Source organism: Pantherophis guttatus, chromosome 2 (genome assembly GCF_059756535.1).
Source record: "Pantherophis guttatus breed Tessera chromosome 2, ASM5975653v1, whole genome shotgun sequence".
In the NCBI taxonomy this organism is placed as follows: Eukaryota; Metazoa; Chordata; class Lepidosauria; order Squamata; family Colubridae; genus Pantherophis; species Pantherophis guttatus.
In genome coordinates, this window is record NC_142064.1 from 161,985,389 (window position 1) to 162,002,516 (window position 17,128).

General features: G+C 40.6%; 2 protein-coding genes across 3 annotated transcripts; one reads left to right on the forward strand and one right to left on the reverse strand.

Annotated features, from left to right (window-relative positions):
- Positions 1–3,277: 3,277 nt before the first annotated feature.
- Positions 3,278–12,104, forward strand: ARMC7 (armadillo repeat containing 7). The gene is made up of 6 exons (XM_087887176.1): positions 3,278–3,394; positions 3,501–3,636; positions 5,353–5,454; positions 5,545–5,688; positions 7,580–8,015; positions 8,563–12,104. The coding sequence occupies exons 3-5, from the start codon at positions 5,364–5,366 to the stop codon at positions 7,951–7,953; spliced, it is 609 nt and encodes a 202-aa protein (XP_087743302.1). The 5' UTR covers positions 3,278–3,394; positions 3,501–3,636; positions 5,353–5,363; the 3' UTR covers positions 7,954–8,015; positions 8,563–12,104.
- NT5C (5', 3'-nucleotidase, cytosolic) lies at positions 8,362–14,174 on the reverse strand. 2 transcript variants are annotated; one of them, XM_060691058.2, is made up of 5 exons: positions 13,825–14,174; positions 11,719–11,819; positions 11,577–11,637; positions 8,786–8,900; positions 8,362–8,695 (listed from the first exon to the last, which is right to left on the reverse strand). In XM_060691058.2, exons 1-5 carry the CDS (start codon positions 14,008–14,010, stop codon positions 8,553–8,555), a joined length of 606 nt encoding a protein of 201 aa, XP_060547041.2. In that variant the 5' UTR covers positions 14,011–14,174; the 3' UTR covers positions 8,362–8,552. The 2 variants fall into 2 exon arrangements, with proteins under 2 accessions (XP_060547041.2, XP_087743300.1); XM_087887174.1 differs by having other exon boundaries at positions 8,362–8,900; positions 13,825–14,104.
- Between the last annotated feature and the right edge of the window lie 2,954 nt (positions 14,175–17,128).

Sequence of the window (17,128 nt, forward strand, 5' to 3'; positions counted from 1 at the left end):
TTCCTAGTTATATATCTATTTTTCCATGGTCACAGTAAATATTTCAATGCTTTCCATAGTCAAATCTATACTCTTAATTTCTCCTGCAGTCCCAAAGGTGCTTTGGCAACTGGACTTTCTTGATTTTTTTTCTTTGAAAATGTTTTACTTCTCATCAAAATATTTTCAAAGAAAAGAATGTTTTCAAAGAAAAAACCCAAGAAAGTCCAGTTGCCTTTTGGAAAAAGCATCTTTGGGACACCCATGACCTGAATGATTATAGACATTTCTCCTGCAGTCTTAGTTTTGTCTCACTCCAGGTTTAAAGTCTTGACCACTGGAAAGATGGAAATACCAATACAAATGTAATCAATACACTTGTATGCTATTTGGAACATGTGATACATTGAATCCATAGCAGTCTATTTCATTTACATTGATGTTTTATTTATTTACATCTAATGATAAAGTGCTGTTCAAAACCAAAGGGCCTGCATTCCATTCTTTCAGAAAAGAGATTAAAATAGTAAAACAACATAATAGCAAATCAAATAAAAATTATTGTTCCTCAATGACCATAAACACAATCCAGGATGTGGGTTCCCAATTTACTCCATTCCACTGCTTTTATGACTTGCCTAAAAGTTAACAGACTGTCATTTGCCGCAATAAAATTTAAAGGAGAAAGGAAAAATAGTTAAGAACTTCTCATCCCATGACTATTTAAATTATTTAAAGTAACTATTTTTATGGTGCAATTCCTAGCATGACTGTATTCCTATAATTATGTGAAAATCTTAAAAAAGTCATTTTGAAAAATTATAAGGTTAGCTGTAATCCAAATATTAGTTATTTCCTGGACCAGTTCTCCCCAACCCACCCCAAATTAGTTGCTGATGCCCCTGCAGTGTACCTTCTAATGTTTCTCCTCATAATATTGATACTCTGGATCTAGGAGAAATCTCCATGGGCTAAAACTGCCAGATTTATCCCCTCATGGCTCATCAGCAAAATATGACTACTGAGGAAGGAGTGGCGGTGGTGGAGAGGGGGGAGTTTTATTTAAAACAAGAAAAGAATGCTTCTATTTTTCCCAATTAAGATGAGTAGGACTGTAATTATCGGATTGGGAGCAGAGGTGGGTTTCAGCAGGTTCTGACCAATTCTGGAGAACCAGTAATGGAAATTTTGAGTAGTTCAGAGAACCAGTAAATACCACCTCTGACTGGTCCCACCCCCATCTATTCTTTGCCTCTCGAGTTCCAGTTGATCGGGAGGAAATGGGGATTTTGCAGTAACCCCTGGAATGGGGAGGGAATGGAGATTTTACAGTATCCTTCCCCTGCCACACCCAAGCCATACCCACAGAACCAGTTGTAAAAAAATCTGAAACCCACCACTGATTGGGAGGACCTTGTGGGGGTAAAAAACTAAGCAGGACTGGGACCTAATGAATACGGTGATACAAACCCACAAGGATGTTGTCAACTAAACTGCTGCCAAGAAAAGTACAGGTATATTAAGTTCCCAGAAGCTTAAGCTCTAATGAGCCTGGTGGTGCAGTGGACTAAACTACTGTTAAAGTAGTATTTAGCTGTCAGCTGCCTGCAATTACTGTGAGTTCAATTCTCACCAGGCTCAAGATTGACTCAGCCTTCCATCCTTCCAAGATAGGTAAAATGAGGACCCGGTTTGTGGGGGCAGTAAGCTGACTTTGTATAAAAATAGAACACCGCTTAGGGGAGGCCAAAAAGCCCTACTAAGCAGGTATATACAAAAGTATGAAGGCTATTGCTTAAAAGCATTGTAAGCCGCCCTGAGTCTCCGGAGAAGGGCGGCACATAAATCAAACTAATAAATAAATAAATAAATAAATAAATAAATAAATAAATAGCCTTATTTTGGACCTCCTCTCAGCACCATCCTATATACCTTCAGCTCTTTCTGCTACGCCCAGGGGTTTGCTCCCAAATACGTGCATTGGAGGGACACCTTGATGGGGACACTTGCCCAGTCATGCTCAGAATAAGTGGCTCCCAGGAGTAGCCTATTATTCCAATAGCCTCCTGGTGAATTTATCCCAAAGATGCTTTTTCAAGAGGCAACTGGACTTACTTGGGTTTTTTTTTTTTGAAGACGTTTCGCTTCTCATCCAAGAAGCTTCTTCAGCTCTGACTGGATGGTGGGGAATGGAAGGATTTATACTCCTTGCAGAAAGCTGGTCGTGTGCATTCTTTAGAGCAGGGGTATCAAACTGGAAGCCCATGGGTTGGATGTGTCACATGCAGGCCACGTCCACCTCAGCTCCGTGACGGAGGAAAGGTCGCGAAACATCACGTGACGGCAATGTGACACAGTGAATTTGACACCCATGTTTTAGAGAATTGCTGAGGCCACCTGGAGGTTTATCTGGGTTGTCAGGGTCACCTGACTGGTGCAAATGGGTGTGGAGCCTTCTTGAAACTGTTGAAAGGACTGTATTGTAGATATGAGACAGATGATGTCCTATCCCTCCCCCGCTGTTGAGAGAGGGCTATTCAAACACAGTCCTTTCAACAATTCCAAGAAGGCTCCACACCTATTTGCACCACTCAGGTGACCCTGATGACACAGGTAAACCTCCAGGTGGCCTCAACGACTCGATAAAAGAATGCAAATGACCAGCTCTCTGCAAAGAGTATAAATTCTTTGCAAAGAATAAATCTTCCATTCCCCAACACCCACTCAGAGCTGAAGAAGCTTCTTGGATGAGAAGTGAAACGTCTTCAAAGAAAAACCAATGAAGTTCAATTGCCTCTTGAAAAAGCACCTTTGGGACAACCGCGACCTGGATGATGATTTATTTATTATTTATTTTTATTTATTTTGTCGCATTTCTATGCCGCCCAACTCCCAAGGGACTCTGGGCGGTTTACAACAAAGAATAAAACAATGCGAACAATCCCATAAAAAATGTTAAAAGAAAAACATTAAAACATTAAAAACTTTAAAAACGTTAAAACACATGCAGAATCACCATAGATATCCCGGCCAATTTCCAGCGAAAGTTGAGCTTTTAATCCGATTCATTTAAGAGGTTTTACTCCTAAATACGTATGAAACTTTATTTTCAAAACATCGCGGATCCACAACTTCTCCCCACTGGGTCGGGGCGCCCCTTGCGACCCGCCAAATCGTGCACAAAAGCGACCATCCCGAGCATCAGCGATGCTTCCCGCAGCATCCATCACCCAGAGACCAGTACCCGCCGGGGGTTTTCCCCCCTCCCAACCCCGAAGAGGCGGCGCCAGCGGAAGCTGCAAAGGCACCGCCTACCGAATCTTTCAGAGGCATCCCGCACCAAACACGGAACTACAACACGTGGGTAAGAGGCTCTCTGTGCCGCTGGGGACCACCTTTCCCCTCGTCCCTAAACGTAACTTCCGGCTTCCTGTTTCGCTTTAACTTTAACTCTGCAGGTCTTTGCTGGGATATTGTTTTGATTTCTTGTCTCCTCCCCCTCTCCCCCCCCCCCCTCCAAGGGCTTGATGGAAATTGAGGCGCATGGCTGGGAAATTCAGGTAATCCAGTAGGTGGGAAAAGCGGTGGCTCTTCTCACCTGCTTTTTCGTGACGTCATTTGGACGAAGACCCTGGTATTAGCCTTACGCTCACGAATGTAAGTATTGATGGTTACCGTGGTTCTTTTTTATATGAAAAAATATGCAAACGAAGGTAAATATTTGCATTAGGGTTAGTTGCCTGAATGAAGATATAAGATCCTTGGGTCTTAACATAGTTAGGTTATAACCGAATCCTTTGTTGTTGTTGTTTTTTGAATGTTTGATTAGACAGGGCTGTAAAGCACTCTGAAGCGGTATATTGCCGTTATTATATTGCTATGTTAAAACTTGGAACTGAAAATGAAATTTCATTTGCCATGGACACAAAAGGAACGCTGTTCGAAACATGCCAAAGTTATAATAAATTTATAGAGCTACCATGTTAACAAATTAACAATCAGCTAACAAACTGAGAACTAGAAAACAGGAGGCCTTGAGTTCAAGTCCTGCCTTAGCCATGAAAACCAGCTGGGTAATTTTGAGTCACTCATTCTTCCTTTAGTTTAGCCCAACCCACTTCAAAGGTTGTTGTAGGGAAAAAGGAGGAAGGTGTGTTGAATATGTTCGCCACCTTGAGCTACGGTATTTGTAAAAAAAATAAAATAAATAAAGGCGGGATACAAATAAATAAATAGAATATGTGACGGTGCTTGCATTTTAAATGGGATATTGTTAAAGGAAATATCATCTTGAGTTACGGTATTTGTAAAAAAAAAATAATAAAGGCGGGATACAAATAAATAAAATATGTGACAATGCTTGCATGTTAAATGGGATATTGTTAAAGGAAACATCACCTTGAGTTACGGTATTTGTAAAAAAATAAATAAAGGCGGGATACAAATAAATAAATAAAATATGTGACAATGCTTGCATTTTAAATGGGATATTGTTAAAGGAAACATCACCTTGAGTTACGGTATTTGTAAAAAAAAATAATAAAGGCGGGATACAAATAAATAAAATAGGTGACAATGCTTGCATTTTAAATGGGATATTGTTAAAGGAAACGTCACCTTGAGTTACGGTATTTGTAAAAAAAAATAATAAAGGCGGGATACAAATAAATAAATAAAATATGTGACAATGCTTGCATTTTAAATGGGATACTATTAAAGGAAACATTCATCACTGGCTATTCCCAGAACAAGTTAATAAATCCTCCTGAAGTGACCCCATATCCTTGTAACTTGAACGTCACTAGCATAATCAAATGCTCGACACATGGCTTTTGTGATTCGTTGGAATATCGGAGTTCTCTTAAGCATACATTTACAATCATATTTTAAAATAGTGATAGAGAAGAATTAGTCTTCTTTATATTACAACAGTGCAGCTAGTTTAGGGAAAATATGCTATATGCTAAGATTTGGCAAATTCACTTTACTGTGATCCACATGGAAGGAAGATTTAATTAAGATATTAAATAAATTAAATCTGAAGAAATTAATTAAATTTGGATCCTAAACAAAATCAAAAAGAATTAAAAACCGTACTCAAAAAATATAATAAAATAAAATCTAACAAATGCCAACAGTCACGTGAACTTGCTAGAAGAGAAGCATTATAATCTTTATGTCAAAACTATTACTAAGAGTGTTATTGTGCATGGTTACCTAGCAATGCTTTTATATACCACTCTAGTATTTTTGAAGATCGAATTGAATAATATACACTGGGATAATTGAAATGCATACATTTATAATAAGTATTGATACCTGCCATAACACCAGATGATGTTCTTAATACTGTTTTGTCTTCTATTTATCTAGCATCTACCGGTATGTCCCAAAATCAGAAGGAGTTGGTAGGCCTGAGTCGGCTTGAATACTTGCAGGCCTTAGTCACTGAATTCCAAGTGACAGATAGTTCAGGTGAGTGTAATTTATTGGTCAGTTCATATTTCCATATTGACTTTTACAGGTGCTTTTTTAATATTAAGAGTTCTTTTATTTATGTTGCAGATGCCAAAGAGCAAGTGTTGGCTAATCTGGCCAATTTTGCTTATAACCCCCAAAATTATGAATATCTGCGGCAGCTCAAGGTCTTGGATCTGTTTCTAGACATGCTCACTGAGGACAATGACAGTCTTGTGGAATTTGCACTTGGTAAGGCCTGGATTTCAACATTTTCCATGAAATAGAATAATTTCTCAATAGTTATAGGAGAAGCTAGCATGTTAGCCTATTCCATTGCAGTGTTCAACTCTTGTCTTCACTTTAAACGGTGACGAAGAACCTGTAATTATGTAATTCATTGCTAAACTAAAAGTTGCAGAAGCCTTACTCTGCATCAGCAATGATCAGAGAAGTGGGAGGGCTAGTTTCCTCATCCTTGGATTAAGAACTTTCTGGCAAAGGCATGCAAGTAGGTTGAAGAACTGGGTATTCTGGATATTACAGAAAATAAATTTTGAAAATGATGGCAAGAGGACACTTACAAATTACACCAGCAAACATAAGACAGAGTACAGCTGAGAGCAGTAGTATAAAATAACATTCTCTTGCACGATGACTGTTGCAAAGTAGTGTTTCTAGTGTTGTTTGAGATTAGCCTGACCGGTTTATATTAAAGAAAAGGTTTTCAAAACAAAATCGAGTGGTTGAAATTATGTAGATTACTTAATTTTTTAAATAAAACATTTGCATGTTATAAGATTTCAACTTTAGAAAAATAAGTAGGATTTTTTTTAAAGGAGAAACTATGTATTCAATATTTTTTGCATAGAGGAACTTTTGGCAATGTCAAAATAGTTAAACTAAACTATATTGGCTCTTAGAGGGGGCTTATCAACTCTGTATCATTTCTTTTACCTGCCTTTTCTCCTTTTGGCAAAAAAAATAAATAAATCCAAATGTATAGGCTATTTTGCAAGTACAAGTTTTTCCAAATGTGTATAATATTTTATAATTCTGGTGTTATAGATTTATAATTCATGAGGTGTACTGGTTTGTTTTTTCTTCACAACATCTGTACAAACTCATAATCTGTATGTAAAACCTACAAGCAGTATTTTATGACTTTTAGGATTCTGAATGTATCTTTGTTATAAATTGGTCATTTGAACTGAGAAAGTTTGGTTCTTCTCTGCTGTGTCTTCCCATTTGAAAGGACATTATTTATGACTGGTTCTACTGGTAGGTATGACCATACTGTGACTAGTGAGTAATGCTTCTCAGTTTAGCTCTCAGCCTGCTCATTCAAACTTTCCAATGTAAGGATTCTGCAGATACAGAGATGTTTTTGCACCTCCTGAAAGCTATTTTTGATGGACAGCATTCATATAAATAGCTTGCAAGTTTACTTATACTATATACCAGGGGTGTCAAACTCTCATCGTCACGGCAGTGTCACATGATGTATCGGGACTTTCCCCCCCCTTTGCTAAACCGGGGGGGGGCAGCATGTGATGCATCTGGCCCGCATGTCGTGAGTTTGACACCCCTGCTATATACTGTAGGTAGACCTGAGGTACCAACTGCAATTGGGACTGGCAACTGTTGCTAAACAACACAGTTGTAAAGTGAAACATCACATGAATACACTAACTTACAACATCAGTTCTGGCTGCAGCTGTTAAGTAAATTACCCATGGTTGTTTAGAAATATGAATATCATGTGACCATGGCTTATGACTTCCTGCCAGCTTTCCCATTGACTTTGCTTGTCTGGCTACAAATGGTGATCACACATTTTAAATTGTAAATGTCTGATGGTTGTCTAGCACCTGAATTGTGATCACATAACTGCAAGATTCTGTGATGGCTGCAACTTCCAAGGATCAGTCATAATACTTTTTTTATAGTCACTGTAAGTTCAAATGGTCACCAAATGAGCAGTTTAGTACAGTACTTGTATCAGATTTAGCCCAAAACCATTTACGGATAGAAACAAGAAACCAAGTTGTTTTAGAACTACTGAAATGTACATTATTATTAAGATGAAATAGACCAAACCACCCTATTACTATCTTTACCATCTCATTCTCTTATTTTTCAGGAGGACTATGTAATCTCTGCCTGGACAAAATCAACAAAGACTATATACTAGAGGCCGGTGGAGTGTCAGCTGTTGTCAGCTGTCTGGCTAGTGCCAACGAAGAGACAGTCCTGTCTGCAGTTACAACTCTGATGTACTTGTCCACACCCCAGTCCCGCCAAGCAATCACCACCCTCCCTGTGATCGAGTGCATGCTGCGCTTCTCCCTCTCAAACAACAAAAGGCTAAAAAACCTGGCCACTATTTTCCTTGAGGATTATTGCAGCCCCCTTCAGGTGGAGCAGGCCAGGAGCCTAACCAGGCACACAGCAGTCGGGATTCCACTGCCCAAGGATGAATGCAGCCCAGGAGGCAGCCAACAAGATCCTCCCTGAATTAGGAGCAGGATTCTTTCCTGCCACACATCCCAAAGGAAAAGCGAAAGAATTCGCGGCAGGTATTCTGCTTTAAAAATGACTGTAAATAGACTTGAGAGTTTCCCTTAGGAAGCATACAGTGGACTTTTGGAATGGATGGGTTCCTTTCGTACTCTAATGTGCTTTTCAATTCATTTTCAGATTATTTAGAAATATGAACCAGTTGCCATAAACTAGTTGTTAAACAGCCTTAGTAAATATTCTAGACTGTTTGTAGAGGAGATCTGAGAGAATAGAAATATATGTTCTTTGACTGAGTATATTTTTCAGTAAGTAGCGGGGAACGGGGAGATAATGAGTCAAAGAGCTATCTTACATTTTTAGAGCTCTTTTGTTCATTTAATTAATTGGCAAACATAACAAACATTCCATCTAAGGATTTAAAATTTTAATAACTCTAATCATTCAAGCGCATTTAGAATTAAGATATAATCCTATTCCCATATGGATCATTTGACTTGAAGGGCCTGTCTCTGTTTCCAGTTGAGATTGGTAATCAGCAAATACTTCCAAGAGCCTTTGATGGTGGCTGAAATAAATGTTCTTTTCTTTATGCTTCACTTGGAGCGTTTGCTCTCCAGTATCGCCTTCCAGTCATCCGTCCAAGATTCAAGTCTTCTCCGTGGCGGCTGTAGCTTTAGATGTTTGTTGTGACAGCAAGAGAACAAGATGTGTTCCCAGCTTGGATTTGGCTCTACCCCTGAGAAGAATTGGAAAGGGACATTAAAAATATAACCATATAATACAGCACTGTGCTGAAAAGTTGAAGTGGTAGCACAGATCCCCATACCTTTAATGGTGTCCTTGTCATCAATAAGCAGATCAGCTGAAACAACTGTTTTGTCTCGAGTCAGAATTAGTCGATCCACAAATTTAGGACCCAAGTGCTGCGCAACCCATACATACTGCCAAGTGATAAGAAAGCAGTTATTAGAAGAAAGGTACTTACAGCTTTCAAGAAAACTCTTTTTACTATAAGACATTAGTAGACTTATCCTATGTAGCTTTAAGACAGAATGCTTGGGCTGTATCTCAAGCTGCTGATACTCTCCAAACCTCCAAAATTCTTTGTTCATTTTGCAAAACACTACATTATAAATCTACGTATTTACCAGTCTCTTATGTTTCAAAGAACACACTAACACAATCTTATTTTTGAGTAAACAAGCATAGGCTGGTAATCTAGCTCCAAGAACAAATCTGGGTGATTGATTTGCTTGCTTGCTTGCTTATTTACTTACTTACCTACCTACCTACCTATTTATTTGATTTCTATAGCCACTCATCTCAGCAAATTATTCTGGGCCTGCTCCCAATTCAGAAACCTATATTACAATTAAAGTCATAAAACATTTTAAAACAACAAAATCAGTAAAAGCCATTAAAACTCTAAAAATCATTAAAACATCTAATTTGAGTACATTCATAACAAGAAATCTGTCCTGTTAACAATATAGCCAGGAGGCATGACTCTTGGCGCATGTAGCACCCCAGGCTCGAGAGCATAGCCAGTAAGGTCTTTAAAGTTGTACAGAAGGCTAACAGGATTGGGGCCATTCTAATCTCCAGAAGGAGGATGTTGCACAGAGCAGGGGCTGCTGCAGAAAAAGCTTGTCTTCTAGTCCCCATGAATTAACATTCTTTTGCTGATGGGATCTGCAGCAAGCCTGTCCTATTTCCTTTAAAATTTCCTTTCCTTTCCTTAAAATTTCCTTTAAAAATGAAAATTTGGCCTTAATGGCGAAAGTACATCACGTTAGCGCTCTTTCTTTTTTTTATTAACAGAATAAAGGTTCTCACTATATGGTTCACAAAAAAGGTGATTAAAATTTATAGTGATTAAGAGAACAAAGTTGTCAAAAAGCAACCCTAACATAAGCTATTTTTCTTTCATGCAAGAATTAAAACACAATTTTACGTATTATTACTTAGATATGGGTCATACCAGAACAAATGAAATTTATTCTTTTGTTTTCCAAAATGTCTCTTTCAACCATATAGGTCAGGGGTGTCAAACTTGCATTGTCATGTCACGTGATGTATCATAATTCTTTTCCCCTTTGCTAAAATGGGTTGGCATGGCCAGTGTGTGACACATGTGGCCTGCAGGCCGCAAGTTTGATACCCCTGATATAGGTGATTATATAAAGCAGGAATGGATGACTTTTTTGGCTGGAGGCTGTAAAAATATTTAGCCATATATACATATTAGGCCTAAAGTAGAAAATTGCACTGCTAAGAAGCAGGTTTGCTCTTAAATTTATGAGGGTGTTTTGTGACTGTGCAGTTGCCTAGCACTGTCTTTCAGGAATACTGTATTTGTTTATTATCAGAATTGCAACATGCCTTCTGTTATCTTTTCCACTGTTTTAGTCTTTAATTTCACTATATTCTTAACAAGGCTAGGGAATAGGTGGCTTCTGGATTTCCCAAACCCTGAAAATCTCTGCTCTAGATCATAACTAAGAAGGGATGAGGCTTAGAACAGAGCAATCAGCCGTCTTTAAAGCTGTTACCCAATTGCCTCTTCCATAGGGATGCTCTGGGGCATGGGAGTGGGATGTTTTTCTACACTCAAATCATGTCAGCCCATTCTTGAATTTAAATTTTCTTTCTGCTTGAGAGGCTGGCCTGCAGCTCTTCTAATCTCCTATAATGGGCAGGGCTGGCTAGCGGTGATAGAAGTTGCAACACAGCAAAAATTGGAGAGCCACACAAACTGGCTTTCCTTGACTTTCCAGACAGATTTTTCCAAGCTTTGAAAGATAGCTCTTTAAAGACTGATTTCCAGACAATAATTATTCCTATATAGTTAGTCTATGATACTAGTCTGTTATTCTCATAATGTTGATGGAATGTGACATAAAACTTCATAATAAATTGATAAATATTGTGGACAGTAGAGAATAAAGCAAGTCTTTCGTATCTAGGTGGCAGCGACAAGCTTAGGAAATTATTACATGAATCAGATAAAATAGACTTTTAAGCTTCAGCATCTTAACTATGCGTATTTCATAAGATGCATATGTATAATTACATATGTATAAACTATTGGACAATATAATCCTTTATAAAATGCCACTTAGAAGTTTTAAAATCAGATAGGAGTAGCCTTTGCAGATGGCCTGTGCTGATTTGAAAGAGCCACCCTTTCTGATTAGTACCATATTAATATTTTAATGAATGGAGTATATACTTTGTTTATTAAGGAGTAAATATACTTGATATTTTTTTCCTTCAAAGGGATCTGACTCTTTAGTGGCTTTGTACTGTCAAGATTTCAGTTTGTATAGGGCAATGGAGGATTTGGATTTTAATGGCTAGTAATCTTCTTAAGAGTTTAGTATCCTGGACTAAAACAGAACTTTTCTGTAATCTCAGAAGAACTAAAGCCGAGGCATGGTATGAAAGCTACCCAAACCTGCTCTGACATTGTCTTGTTATTAGCCACTGACCAGGGATGAGGCAAGGAAAGAAAGCCAAAGAAAGAAGAGAGTTTTAAAACATAAAGAATCCCTCATCTTGATTGATAGGTGCTTCGCATATTAAGAGTGAAAGAAGGAAGAGTGACAATTGCCAACCTTTTCTGAAACGCAGTATTCATATTTCCGTAAAGGACTTGTGCAAATAAAAACTTCAGTGCTGAAAAGACATGATATTCTCCATTACAAGAAGAAAATGTACACTGATGCCAAAGTGTTCTTAATGTCAAATGGTCCTTACTTGGGCATTTGAATCATCTCATGCATCGCTTCAATAGCTCCTGGGATGGGCTGCAGACTCAGAAAGAAGCCAGGTGACTCATAGACCTTGGCTATTTTGGCCTAAAAAATCACATATTTAGAATTATGGTTAAGACAATTTAATTAACATTTAAAATTTAGATAGCTTTAAAGATCATATAAAGAAACTAGATGTCGTGTTTTAAGTTCATTTCAAACCATGTTCCAAGGTATCAGGTAAGTAGCACTAAAGGCCAAGCTGTTTTTTAAAGCAAGAAATTAAGAATGGGTCATTGGTGCAAGATGTCATTTAAAATAGCTAGTGTGACTGTTATATTTCTATCTCATATATTCTTTTTCAAATAAAATTAAGTTTATACTCTTGAATCTGTTCTTTACTCAGAAACTCAGTAAAGTGAAGAACATTGTTATAATTGAGGGATGGCACTAAAATGATTCTCAAACCTTGCAAAACACTGCTTTAGGTAAATAACTGTAACTGCTTTGTAATTATTAGAATGAATAAGCAGTGGAAGGACTAAGCATACATAGATAACCTGCCGGAGCAGTGTTTATTAAACTTGGCGGCTTGAAGATGTGTTAACTTCAGCTCCCAGAATTGAAGCTGGCTGGGAAATTCTGGAAGCTGAAGTCTACACATCTTTTAAGTCGCCAAGATTGAGAATTCTGAACTAGAGATCACCTTTTTAGTAACACATGTATGGGTGCATCACGCTGCATTGACACACAAAACTATGATGGGGAAGGGAATTCCTCACACTTCCCTTGCTGTCTAAGTAATACCACTTATGCCCCAAAATGCAGAGACTTCGTTCCTGCCAGCCAGCTGTTCAAATAATTGCCGATGCTACTTCTCAGGATTGCAGAATATTGTGATCTGCATCAAGGTATAGGTGAGAAAGAAAATGGTTTCTTTCCTTTGCTCTTCCTCTGAGAAAACAGCCCAGGACTGCTGGAAGGGAGAGATCAGATATTGTATAAAGGGGGTACCTCTGGCAATTTGTGTGGTTCTTGCACCAAAGGGATGCCCACCTAAGAACAAAAAACAGGTGTATTTCTCTCCTCAAAAGTTTTTGTGTTAATTTGGACAAAACATCTGACTTTGAGAGAGATTGCCATTTGCTCTTCAGGATATGATTTCAAACTCCTTTACTTTGAGGTCTTGAAGGCTTCAGGAAGGAAGTTTACTACAAGCTTGTTCTGGTTTCTCTTCCTGTTTCAGTATAAAGTCAAATGATGCAGTTCCTGGCAGAAATGAAGATATGGGAGAACACCTAAGAACCAGCGTTATGTCTCCCTGGTGACATAAAAGCAAGAAATAATAAAAAGTAAAGCCACCCTTAACTCTTGGATAGTTTTGAAAAGTGATTTGACATTTCCACCTTTTGTGGTGTATCTTGACTTTCCAGTTTAGGCACAACCCTAGGAGCCCCTAATTTATATCCTAAACAGATGACGCTGCTCAGCCTTTCAAACCCAGAGAAGGAGAGCCGGAGGCTGCCACCTGCTGAAGTTAGAGGGAAAGTTTACAGCAGAATAATACCAGCAGTGAAGCAACAGCTTTTATCAGTTCTCAAACAAAGTAGAGTTTTATATATCCAATGCTGTGTTTTTAAAAAGTACACAGGGTCGCACTCTTAAGCACTCTTAAGTGCTTAATAGAGCAGTTCAAACTTCTGCGGTCTTTTGGTAGCTTCAAAAAAAAAATCTGCTTCTTTAAGAGGTGGACTGATGACTGCTTCCTTAAAACAACTATCTTTTTAAAAAGATATGGGAACCTGATAAAGTTGAGCCAGTGTTAAGGAACACCAGATCTCTTTGTTTTTAATAGGAAATCTTCTAAATCATTTTCAAAGCAGATAGAGATAAGTTTTTTGTAAAAGCCCCTTGACGTTCCTATGTTTATCTCAACATGACCAGAAACTACGGTTTTTAAAAATGCCAGACGCTTCATATAAGGAGAAAACCTGAGATCTGCCCTGTACAGTATTTCTGCCCTTCTCCTTTAGTTGCAGGAATAACCAAGCGGAGCGGGAAGGAGATCTAGAGTTCCTCCTGTCCCGGGATCCAGCTACCAGAAGCTCACCCCTAGGTCTTCCCGCAGGCGCCGGTACTGATCTAGCGCTGAAAAGCCCTTTCGTTGCGCCAGTTCCACGTGAGGCTCCTCGGGGTAGGAAGCTACAAAGTCGCGGAGCAGCCCGCCCTCGAAGTCGCTCAAGACCCCATCCATGTCCACCAGCACACGGAGCAAGGGAACCCCGCCGCCGGCCATGTCTTTCAAGCGGCAAAGAGGCTGCGGCGCCGCCCCCAAGTCCTCAACTCAGGCCAGGAAGAGGAGAGAGGAAGAATCGAGGTTTTTCCGCCCGAATGGAGTCGTGGTGCGGAAGGGCAAAGGAGCTTTACAAGTGCGGGGTCGCAAATCAAGGCGGAAAAAGCAGAATAACAAGAGTTGGAAGGGGCCTTGGAGGTCTTCTAGTCCGACCCTCTGCTCAGGCAAGAAACGGCCGAGAACCTCGTGGGAAAGGAGTAAATCCGAGCCCCTTCATCGATGACAGAAGGGAATTGGCCTCTTATAATAATTGGGATATTGTTTAAATATGTCTAACAATTGTAATAAACATTTTTTTATTTAAGCAAAAAGGAAAAGGAAATTGAAATAGCATTATTTGAATTAAGAACTAAGTTTAAATGTTAAATGTCTATATTTTTAAGATTAGAGATAAGATTTAAATTTGATAAATGTACTATGAGTTATTAACTGATTTAAGATTTTAGGTGGCTTTTATTTATTTATTTTTATTTATTTATTTATTTAATCAAATTTCTATACCGCCCTACTCCCGAAGGACTCAGGGCGGTGAACAGCCAAGATAAAATACAGATAATACAAATATTAAAAATCCCTTAAAATTATTAAATATTTTGGCCGAAACACAGATTAAAACACCCAATTTATAACATCACGAATTAAAAAATTTAAAAAATTTAAAAGAGGGGAGTTAGGCCAGGCCAGCTTGCTGAAATAAAAAAGTTTTGAGAGCACGGCGAAACGTGCGCAGGTCCGGGATCTTCCGTATCTCTGGGGGGAGCTCGTTCCAGATGGTAGGTGCTCCCACAGAGAAGGCTCTCCCCCTGGGGGCCGCCAGTCGACACTGTTTGGCCGACGGCACCCTGAGGAGCCCCTCTCTATGAGAGCGTACTGGTCGGTGAGAGGCTATTGGTAGCAGAAGGCGGTCTCGTAGATACCCTGGTCCGATGCCATGGAGCGCTCTAAAGGTGGTAACCAAAACCTTGAAGCGCACCTGGAAGACCACCGGGAGCCAGTGCAGCTCGCACAGGAGGGGGGTCACATGGGAGCGCCACGTCGTTCCCATAACCACCTGCGCGGCCGCATTCTGGACCAGCTGGAGATTCCAGGTGCTCCTCAAGGGGAGCCACATGTAGAGAGCATTGCAGTAGTCCAAACGGGAAGTAACGAGAGCATGAGTGACCGTATTTAACGAGTCCCGATCCAGAAAGGGACGCAACTGGCGAATCAGGCGGACCTGATAAAAATAGAAGGGTAATTGTTTTGATTAAGTAAATAAGAGTAAACTCTTTTTAAGATGGTATTAGTTGAATAAATGACTTAAGATTGACAAATAAGTATTATGGCAAAACAGAATATATAAAATTTTGTTAATGATGACAAAAAATTGTATAAATTGATGACCGCATCAAACCTCTGTTCCGAAAAAATGTAATTGGTATGTTTGGTTAAAAAATAACAATAATAATAATAATAATAATTTTATTTCTATACCGCCCTTCTCCCGAAGGACTCAGGGCGGTGTACAGCCTATTTAAAAACACAGAACAAAACAACAATTAAAATTTAAAATCATTAAATAATTAGGCTCCAATTAAAATCCCAGATATTTAAAATACCCCAATTTAAAATTGTTATGTTAATAGCCCGGCCTGGTGGAACAACAGGGTCTTCAGTGCGCAGCGAAACACCCGGAGGTCAGAGATCTTACGTATTTCCGGGGGCAGTTCATTCCACAGGGCTGGGGCTCCCACAGAGAAGGCCCTCCCCCTGGGTGTCGCCAGCCGACATAACTTGGCCGATGGCACGCTGAGGAGACCCTCTCTGTGGGAGCGGACTGGTCGGTGGGAGGCTATTTGTGGCAGAAGTCGGTCTCGAAGGTACCCGGGTCCTATGCCATGGAGCGCTTTAAAGGTAGTAACCAACACCTTGAATCGCACCCGGAAGACCACTGGGAGCCAGTGCAGCTCGCGCAGGAGGGGTGTCACGTGGGCGCAACGAGTTGCACCCATAACCACCCGCACGGCCGCATTCTGGACCAGTTGGAGCCTCCGAGTGCTCTTCAAGGGGAGCCCCATGTAGAGAGCATTACAATAGTCCAGCCGGGAGGTGACAAGGGCGTGAGTGACCGTGTGCAGGGCGTCCCGATCCAGAAAGGGCTGCAACTGGCGAATCAGGCGAACCTGATAAAAGGCCCCCCTGGCCACAGCCGTCATATGCTCTTCTAAAGACAGCCGTGCGTCCAGGAGGACACCCAGACTACGAGCCCTCTCTGTGGGGGGCAAAGATTCACCCCCAATAGTCAGCGATGGCACCTGCTGACTATATCGGGGCGCCGGAAGCCACAGCCACTCAGTCTTGGAGGGGTTGAGTCTGAGCCTGTTCCTCCCCATCCAGGCCCGCACGGCCTCCAGGCAGCGGGACATCACATCAAAGGGCATCGTTGGGGTGGTCTGCGGTGGAGATGTACAGCTGAGTATCATCAGCGTACAGATGACACTTCACCCCAAAACCACGGATGATCTCACCCAGCGGCTTCACATAAATGTTGAACAGAAGGGGCGAGAGGACCGACCCTTGCGGCACTCCCCATGCAAGATGCCTTGAGGTCGACCTCTGTCCCCCTGCCAACACAAACTGCGAGCGGTCGGAGAGGAAGGAGGAGAACCACCGAAGAACGGTGCCCCCTATTCCTAACCCCCTCAACCGCTGCAGCATGATACCATGGTCGATGGTATCAAAAGCCGCTGAGAGGTCTAATAGGACTAGGACAGAGGAGCAACCCCTGTCCCGAGCCCTCCAGAGATCATCCACCAATGCGACCAATGCCGTTTCTGTGCTGTACCCCTGCCTGAAACCCGACTGGTACGGGTCCAGATAGATAGCTTCATCCAGGTGCCGGGGAAGTTGTCGTGCCACCACGCTCTCAACAGCCTTCGCCACAAAACGGAGGTTGGAGACTGGACGATAATTGGCTATTTCAGCTGGGTCCAGGGAAGGCTTCTTGAGGAGGGGCCTCACTACCGCCTCTTTCAAGGTGGCAGGAAAGGCACCCTCACTCAGAGAAGCACTTATAATCCCC